The sequence below is a fragment of the Camelina sativa genome, chromosome 11 (genome assembly GCF_000633955.1).
Source record: "Camelina sativa cultivar DH55 chromosome 11, Cs, whole genome shotgun sequence".
NCBI classification, from domain to species: Eukaryota; Viridiplantae; Streptophyta; class Magnoliopsida; order Brassicales; family Brassicaceae; genus Camelina; species Camelina sativa.
Genome location: NC_025695.1, coordinates 15,901,196 through 15,911,040, shown reverse-complemented (window position 1 = coordinate 15,911,040; position 9,845 = coordinate 15,901,196). Strand labels below are relative to the sequence as shown.

At 33.3% G+C, this 9,845-nt stretch overlaps 1 protein-coding gene and 1 long non-coding RNA gene across 2 annotated transcripts; both read left to right on the top strand.

Moving 5' to 3' along the window:
* LOC104723541 lies at positions 1,123 to 1,771 on the top strand. The gene has a single exon (XM_010441921.2). The coding sequence runs from the start codon at positions 1,210 to 1,212 to the stop codon at positions 1,447 to 1,449; it is 240 nt and encodes a 79-aa protein (XP_010440223.1). The 5' UTR covers positions 1,123 to 1,209; the 3' UTR covers positions 1,450 to 1,771.
* Positions 2,143 to 3,293, top strand: LOC104723542. Its single transcript, XR_757371.2, has 2 exons — positions 2,143 to 2,419; positions 3,034 to 3,293. It is a non-coding gene; the product is annotated as an uncharacterized LOC104723542 (long non-coding RNA).

The following is a 9,845-nucleotide window of genomic DNA, read 5'->3' as shown; positions in this document are numbered from 1 at the left end:
TAAAAGCAAGAAAAATCAGATCTGGTAAAAATCTCCAACCCGGAATTAATTAAGTGAAATCATTGGTTTTTTGAATTAAGGTATAAATAAGAATTATATCCTTACAAAAAATGGTTCATCATAATATCATTACGATAAGAATTATAATATCTAAAAACTGGCATCCTTTGGATATATTCTGAGAACAAAAAGTCTATGAAAAGAGATAAAGAGGAATGATAATAGAGTTGAATAAGATGCTAAAAGAGAAGAAATAATAGAGAATATAACGAATACCAAATCCTTGCCGACTTTTCTCTTTTTCTCCAAGCAGTGTCACTTTAACCTCCGGAAGCAGATCCCATATCCCTTCTCTCCCAAGATTTCTCGAGATTTTTTTCTACTCTAAGCATTACATGATATGTTAATTGATACATTACTTATGCACATTATAATATACATACTTCCATTACACATTATCATGCATATATGATATATATATATATATATATATATATATTCCTCACAAATCATGTTAAAAGTCATAAATATATTGCTACCAGCTTGGTCTTGTCTTAGAAGAGTCTTCTTGGTTCTGGCCGGTACTTTTGTTTAGGCTTTAAGAAAATCAAGATCTTGTTCTCTCCAACTCATATAATGTATATACATACCTAATGTTCCGCCGAATCCATCAAAACCAGTACCCTTATTTAGTGCGAAGGGCCGGGCTCTTTAAAATCCTATCTCAATCGACCAGCTACAAATCTGCCAAACTAATACGGACCAAACTAGCGTATTGCAACATTCCTAAGAAAACCATGAACTTATTAACAAAATACGAACACCCTCGTATATATATTGAAAAGTATTAAATTATTTTGGTAATTTGATTTTCAATGTTACTTAACTTTGAATTTAAACTCTGACGAGTTTGTATAGATTTTCAAAATTCTCCAGCAATACATCAATAAACACATTCGAAGAATATTAACTTAAGTAGTACAATTTTATGAAAATCGTATTATTAATTTAATGTTAATATTATCATGTCCGAAAGACAATTACACCCTGATCAGGACTCTATCTATAAAAAATCCACTAACTTTGTTGTTTTTTCCAACCACCCGAAACAACAAAATCAATACATTTCTTAATCTCTCTCTCTCTCTCTCTCTCTCTCTCTCTCTCTCTCTCTCTCTCTCTCTCTTTTTACTTAGTCTTTCTACTACTATGGAACTTGCTCGAAAGGACCGGCATGCGATGATAGCAGGAGATGGGTTACAAAAGCACAACAGAAACACTTCCATGTCAAATCCTAATATTCCTTATCCTTGTAATACCAACCTCTCTTCTCTTTATACCCAAAATAGTTCTTACATCTACTACGGTCCACAAGTACGTACCGTCAAAGAGTCCATAACGTCTTCCACCAGTGCCACCTTTTTGGTATATCAATGTTCAACGAGCTAGTTCAAGCAGCAGTTTTTGCGTAAAAAATATGTTTCTTCTCTCTTGCTTAAACCAAAAGCAAGCAACAAGCCTCAACGTTCTAGTTAAGGTATGAAGAAGTTAGTCTGGCCAAAGATGTGAGGCTCCTTTACAGTTTTTTTTCTTTCTAAATTAGATATGGTGTGAGTGGATGCAGACCGGTTCAAACTTTACTCCCTTGAGAGTTTTGTTGTAATAATGTCAACTTGGATTTGTGTCTGTTTGTAACATGTGAAATGTAACGTAATGTAACCTGATCATTATGTATTTATGTTTATATTTTAAATTAGTAAATTTTCGATTAGATAGGAACCTAACAAAATTACCTACACAAATAAGGAAAAATTCCAGTAACAAAAGTCACAAACTATATATGTATATAACGATTTCCAAATATCCACGAACAATACGAGTTTTCTAAGGAACTAAACTATACAACTTTATGTGTACAGACAGTCTAGTTGTATTTGTATACAAAAACAACTAGTGATCATACGTGTAACACTTGCAACTTACGACCGCTAATGACCGCTTATATTCTGTTAAAATGTTTGATGTGACATTACAGTTATTTTTTGAATGAGAAATTTTTTAAATACTGTAGTAATTGATATTTAAATATAAAAGTACAACATTCTCAGCGTACTTTTTTTTTCTTATTAACTGAATTTCAGTTTAAGTTGCTCTTTCTTATGGCTCTAAAGAAGAAGAATCTTTATAGGCATAAATTTGCTATCCGTTTACATTGATGGAATGATGATGATATGATGAAAGGAGCCGTTTGGGTCATGAAATTGGAAGAATAAAGGCAAAGAATCTCTTCTTTCATCCGTCTTGAGCATCATATAAACAAAGAGTGGTTACCAACTGCAATGTTGGTGAACCTAATCGGCAATTTTGAGATTCCAAATTGGAGAGTTTGGTGAAACGTTGCTCTAATATGCTTCTCTTGGTACGATTCTACCTGTTTTCGTTTGTAGTTTTTGATGTATTAGGGTTGTTTGATGTGATTAGTATTAGGTTTATCTGAATTAAGATTTGGTGTTAGAAAAATTAAGGTTCTTCGAATCAATAAGCAGTCTCTTTATTCGTTCTTAGTCATGATTGAAACGTTTCTTTGTTTTTGTTGGAAGATTGTATATGTTTTGGGTGTGTGTTAAGCTAAAGCTAAAGCCCTCGTTTCCTTGTTTTTGTTAGCAGATTGTAAAAGTTTTGGTTGTGTATTACTGTCATATTTGAATTGAATTTGATATGTTTCTATGTTTGGATATGTTCTTGATCATAGTTTGTGTTTGTTCTTGATCAATCTTCATGGCTGTTTCTGTTTCTATACTTTGGGTTCTTCATTTAGTTTGTGTAACATGCTTCTGTAATCTAAGAAGATTAGTTGTATGTTTGTGTTCTTGAATGAGTGTATGTGTTCTTGAATGAGTTATGTTCTTTTAAACCTTGAATCTTGAATTAGAGTTATGGATCAATGATTAATTATTTTGATAGCTTTGAGTTTAACTTTAAATTCTCTGTGAAAGCTTTGTGGTGAGATGATGGTTTGCTGTTTTGCTGCAGATCAAAGGCGACGAAATTGGCTGATGCATATGGTTTGTGTTTGTGTTTTCGGTTTCAATCAGTTTTGGCAAGTTGACAAGTAAAAGAAGATGATAAGTTGACTTGTAAAAGATGGCATAAGGACAGGTTAAAGAAGGTGGCAAGTTGTATCTTCTTTTGGTTCATTTTGCTTTATTTTGTTCAGTTTGTTTCAGTATGACAAGTTAAACAAATTTGAATTTTCAAAATAATATTTCAATTTTTTTAAGAAACTTTTTACCGTTGAAGTTTTTCACTATTGGAGATGATCTTAACTTCTCAGAAGGCGTATTTTCACTATTAAAAATATATATTTAATAGAAAAGAAAGAGAGAAATTAGAATAATGATCAGAACCGTATTTGAAACTAGATCACTCACTATAAACTCTTGGGGACATATGTGCATCTGTGATTGATTTAATTTATTTTTTATTTAAAATTTAATTCTTAATTATATCAAAAATATTAATATTTTTGTTCTCCTATACTGTTCGACACAAAAAAAAAAAGTTATCATATACTCTGAAGAGGTTCTATTGTTCTAAAGTGATGGAGATGCTCTAGTTGTGATTTTATTTTGACTTCGCAACATACATATTTTTTAGTTTAAGCTTCCATACTTGTATTAACTTTTACAGCATCCATTTTACAGAGATACTGTTTTGAGAAGCAAATGATATATAAGAGAAAAACAGTATGATTTTAATTGCATTTGCAAAAATATCACGATTGAGTTAATCTTTAGATGAAACGGGCAAATATACTAAGTACACATACTGTAGTATGCACATATATATGTATATATATATATAATCAAACTAGAGAGTTTTTTTAACTCAACTCACTTTGTAGATTTGACTATTTAGATACGTGCAGAATTAATTATCAAGTATAAGAGTCACGATCGATATTTGTCGTTAACTCGTTTTTTATATCGATAACAAAAAGAACTTTTCTATTCTTGGTGTATAGGACATGCATTATTGCGTGCTCATTGACGTGTTTCATTGCGCATGCCATACATGTTTTAATGTTTACATAATTACATTTAATAGAAAAGCATATCAGATTATATTACTAGTATTTAGAGTCCATTAGTGTATTATATACTTTTTAAAAAATAATTAGAAAAATATGCAATTTTTGTAAGAAATTTGAAGAATATGCACTTTTTTGTTTTGTGAGATAAAGAGTTTGTGAGAGAAAGTATAGGACAAAAACAAATAAAAAGATCAATATCCATGATTATGTATCATAAAAAAATGTTTTACTGGTGATCCCAGTTTTAGATTAAATAAGAGATGAAATATAAAAAAAAAAAAGAGAATAATCCCAATGTGTGGGACCCAATTTTTTTGAAGAATTGGATCAAAAAACTAATGCTTTATGGTCCATTTAAATTAAAAAAAAAAATCTCTCAAATAACACCAAATAACTTTTATTTTCAAATTTAGAACTCTAAAATTTTTAAAATAGGGTTTAAATTCTAAAAAATTAATTCTGAAATTAAACCCTAAACTCTAGATATTAAAATCATACCCCTCAAAATTATACATTAAGTGCAAAATAGAGAACCCAAACTTAAAAAAATATTTTAAAATATTGTAACGTGTCAAATAATGTTATTTTGTGATGTACCATCTGGGTTAAGTGTATAATCTGAGTTTAGAATACAATCAGAGTTTGGTGTAACATTTAGCTTGGTGTACCATATGGGTTTGGTATACCATATGCGTATGGTGTACCATATGGATCTGGTTTACCATCCGAATCTGGTGTACCATCCGAGTCTGGTGTACTATATGAGTCTGGTGTACCATCTGAGTCTAGTATATCATCTATGTCTAGTGTACCATATGGGTCTAGTGTACCATTTGGTTTTGGTGTACCATCTGGGTCAGGTGTACCGTCCGAATCTGGTGTACCATCCGAATCTGGTGTATCATCCGAGTCTAGTGTACTATATGAGTCTGGTGTACCATCTGATTCTAGTATATCATCTATGTCTCGTGTACCATATGAGTCTAGTGTACCATCTGGCTTTGGTGTACCATTTGGATCTGGTGTACCATATGAGTTTGGTGTACTATCTCAATCTTTATACCATCTAGGTTTGGTGTACCATCTAGGTCTATTGTACCATCTGAGTCTAGTATATCATCTGTCTGGTGTACCATCTGGATCTAGTGTATCATCTGGCTCTAGTGTACCATCTAGGTCTAGTATACCATATGAGTTTGGTGTACCATATGAATCTTGTGTATCATCTGGGTCTAGTATACTATCTAGGTTTGGTGTACAAATTTGTTTCTGAAACGAGACGTCCTTTATAACAGGGGGTTGAGAGCAAAAGGAAGGGTCTTCAGTTGTTGATGTAACGACCGTTCCAGCAAGTGCAGGGGAGGAGACGACCTGGGAAGCAGTGGCAGAGCTAGGAAATCATCATATCAGGGTCAAAAAAAATTATTAGGGTCAATTATGTGATTTAAAAATTTTACCAGGGTCAGTTGTGCTATTATACCAGGGTCAATTTGATTTTTTCCTTAAAATTTTATCTAAATTTAGAATTTCACCAGGGTCAATTGACCCACATGATTATACTTTGCCTCCGCCACTGCTAGGAAGATGTGGAGTTTAGGGGGTCTGGTGGGTCTGCAGACGGCAGAACAGAGGAAGGGTCCGCCATTGAAGAAATGAAGAGGAGAGACAAAGGGGATGTTCTCGACGGCGGCGAGAGACCACACCGTCGATGATATCAAATCTAGTTTTGGCCTTATTTTTCGCCGTTAGTTTTAACAAATTAGATCTAATTTTCGCCTCAGATCTCTATGTATTTTCTTCCGTTTGTTATTCAACTTTTTTATTCTTGGTGTATAGGAAATGCATTATTGCAATATTGCGTGCTCATTGACATGTTTCATTGCGCATGTCATACATGTTTTAATGTTTACATTATGACATTTAATATAAAAGCATATCAGATTATATTACTAGTATTTACGCCATAACATTATAGTTTCAGCTTAGAGTAGTTTCTTATATCACTTCATATGAATACATAACAGACCCAACAGTTGGTAGTGATCTAAACCTTATTTAAGTAACAAACACTTATGTCTTGGTTTGTACTTTTTCCGAAGGCAGAAATATAAACTATCATACTTGTTATCACTTAGTATATTGCATCGATATTTAGCTTGCATAGCTTGTGTTTTAACCCACTTAAGTACGAAACTCCTTTATAAGCACCCCTCCATACCGCTCGGCAGTGGCGAATCCAGAAAATTATTCTGCCGGGGCACATATTTTATACAATTAATAATTTAAATTTTAAAGAATAATTAATATTAAATAAAAATAATTTTACATACTTTAAATATATTTTAAAATATGAAATTCAAGAAAACATCAATTTTTTTCTTCTTTTTTCACATGACACCAATTTTTATTTGGTTTCTAAATATACTCTACTACATATATCATATAAAAACTACCAAAAAAACATATATCATATAAAATTATTAATTTAGTCAGTTATCTCATGTTATTTATCCGTAAAAGTATGATTTGAATTTACATTTCTAAAATATCACAAAACTTTAAATTCTATATAAAATTAAAAAAAACGAAGATAATAAAATGTTAACTAAGTTACTCATTTTATTAATATTTTTAATTTAACGTAATCTTTAGAGTTTAAAATGATGATTTTTTTTTTGAAAGTTAAAATGGAATTAGAAAGAAAAAATAAGAATTGAATGAACATAATTTGATTGACAATTAAATGGAATAAGAAAAATGCACTAATTATAACAAAGAATTTTTTAAAAAAACATGTAAGAAAGAGAAAAACACTAAAAAGGAAGCAATCAAAAGAAAACAAAAAGGTAAAGAAAATAAAAGAAGGAAGCTAAAATGTGGGGCAGCCAACCAGTCTCTCCAAACTTGTGGCACCTTGTAACCAAATGAGCTATAGGATAACAATAACCAATGATATCATAAATAAAATTTAAAAGTAGCGTGGGGCACATGCCCCACCCTATGACATTGTAGATCCGCCCCTGCTGGACGGCCTCGTCACAGCTAATAGCCCGTTCTTTCGGCCTCTCAAAGCGGTCAACATGGCCAACAAAAGGACGGGCGCCACTGAAGTATTGAATACGATCCGTAGGATGATAAACAATCGGTTTTACTATAGTTGACTCATATGAAGATTGATATATGACTCGGCGAGCAGTAATAGTACTAGGTGACTCTTTCACCGTATAAAATTTGGGACCACAATATTCGTAGGAATTTTGGTTAAAATGAATAGGAAACTCGTTTTCAGGAACATATGGTTTAGGGGTTATTTTTTGGGACTTACCATACACGTTATCGACTATTTCAAAAGCCTTTTGGGCGATGGTATCCCTATCATTTTAAGTCATTGCCATCAAATAACAAACTAGAAGAGAAGAAAGTTGTATTTTTCTTTGTCATTGCCATCAAATAACAAACTAGAAGAGAAGAAAGTTGTATTTTTCTTTGTGTGTTATCTTTGATTATTTGCTTTTAGCTTGCTTTGGTAAAGAAAGCTAATGGCCTCCCTTATATAAAAAATTTAGCAAATGAATATTCACTTTATTAGATTAGTAGTCTAGCTCTGTTGACTTATCTTTTTGGAATTATCCCTTGACTTTGCATATGAATAGCCACTTTTGTAATGGTTAATTGAACTGAAACTGAAACTTGACATTACAAGGGGAGACATTTTGCCGGAGACATATATTGTTTTTGTAAAGGAAGACAAGAAAATACAGTTTATGTGGAACGAACATTGAGTTACTTTGACCTACAAAAAGATAAGAACATTGAATCTTTATAGAGAATTAAGATAGTGTGTGGTGGGCGGTAGTGGTGACACCAGTTTGCTTCTCATGCATGGTACAACATATATATTGTTTAGTTCTGAAAAAAAATATACATTTTTGATTTATAATTTATCATCGATGGTAAATTCTACATGTTGAAAAATAAATTGTAAAAGTTTTGAGGAATAAAGAGAATAGCATTCTTTCTCTCTTCTTTTTCAAACATTGACACCAACTAAAGTATATATAGATCAAGGAATAACAATGTCGAGGAATAATAGAAGAGTTGAATAGGATGCTAAATGAGAAGAAATAATAGAGACCATAAACAATCGAGACCAAATCTTAAGAATGACGACCACTTGTCTTTTTTCCCAGTACGTATTGTATGTTAACCTTCCCAAAGCTGATTTCCTATGACTTCATATGCATACTTACATTACACGTTTCATGCATATATAGACTATAGACATATATGTTCTACACAAGATTCTTGTTGAAAATGTTGAGTCGAAGTAGCAGAAAGAAGAGATACGGTTCCTGATCAATACATTAGGGCACAAATGTTTCCTCTCCCATCTATCTACTATCTCAATACATAAATTACGAAGAAAAATAAAACTATAACCTTCATTTTGTTACATCTCCACGCATGCTTTTGCAAAGGGCACTCTTCTCCCTCCTCGTTTGAGTTTGTCCTAGCCGGCATTCCTAAGTCGACAAAGGAGACTCTGCCCTCTGACGCCATTGTTGCTATGGCTTGCCGGCGTCAGACTCTGTCCTCTCTTTGATGTTCCGCTTCCCCCAGTCAAATCTAATCTCGTTTCAGTTTAAGTGTTTGTTCAAACCCCATTTTCGGCTTCAAATCCAGCATTACTTCTGTCATGGCCTGTCTTCTCCTTTCACCTCTGTCATTATACCTACCGGGTTTTTAGGATCCACTTTTTGTACCAGATTCTCCTTCGGCAATGGCCCAAGCGTCACCGTTTCTCTACCCGTCTCTGCGTCAAAAATTCCTTCACTGAAATATCGGCGAATATTAAGGATAAACTTGATACACAAGTTATTAGGATATATTTGTATATATTTAGATTTCCTTTTGGTAGATATTGCCATATATTTTGGCTTTGTAACTTGTATAAATAAAGACCTTTAGGTCACATAATAAACAACACAAATCATTCATTCATCTCTTGTCATGGTATCAGAGCAGGTTTTGTAAAAACCCTAGCAACTTTATATCTTTTTAGAAGAAAGCCTCTCGGTCGCTTCTTCTTTCTTCATCTTTCTCTTCTTCCTCTGTTTTTCATCTAAAAAACAGAGCATCTCTCCCTTTAGCCTCTCGGCAATCATCAACTAATTTTCACATCCATGTCGATTACGACAACCGATCCCAAACACAAAACCATCTCTCCCTTTGATCTCACATCCGGTGATAACCCTGGTGCTATCATATCTCAACCGCTCCTCAATGGACAAAATTATGAAGAATGGGCTCTCAACTTTAGGATGGCGCTTAGTTCACGGAAGAAATTTGGCTTTCTTGATGGAAGCATCCCAAAACCAGCAAACGATTCTCCAACACTTGAAGACTGGACCACCAATAATCATCTTATCGTGGGTTGGATTAAGCTCACCATCGAACCTAAACTTCGACCTTCAATCTCCACACGCGAAGTAGCACGTGATCTATGGGAAATCATCAAAAAGAGGTTTTCAATCAAGAGTGGGGCTCGTCTGCAACAATTGCGCAACTCCTTAGCCACCTGCAAACAGAACGGCTCCTCCGTTGATGATTACTTTGGTCGTTTAACAAAACTCTGGGATGGCATTGCTGAATGCATGAATTCCAAACGGTGTGCATGTGGAAAGTGTGAGTGTGATCTCAACACTGCTCCTGACAAAGAACTTGAAGTTTTGAAGATTCATGACTTTCTCTC

Bases quoted from the DNA above. Each gene is read 5' to 3' on its own strand.
- LOC104723541 (XM_010441921.2), top strand. From the start codon at position 1,210: ATGGAACTTGCTCGAAAGGACCGGCATGCGATGATAGCAGGAGATGGG.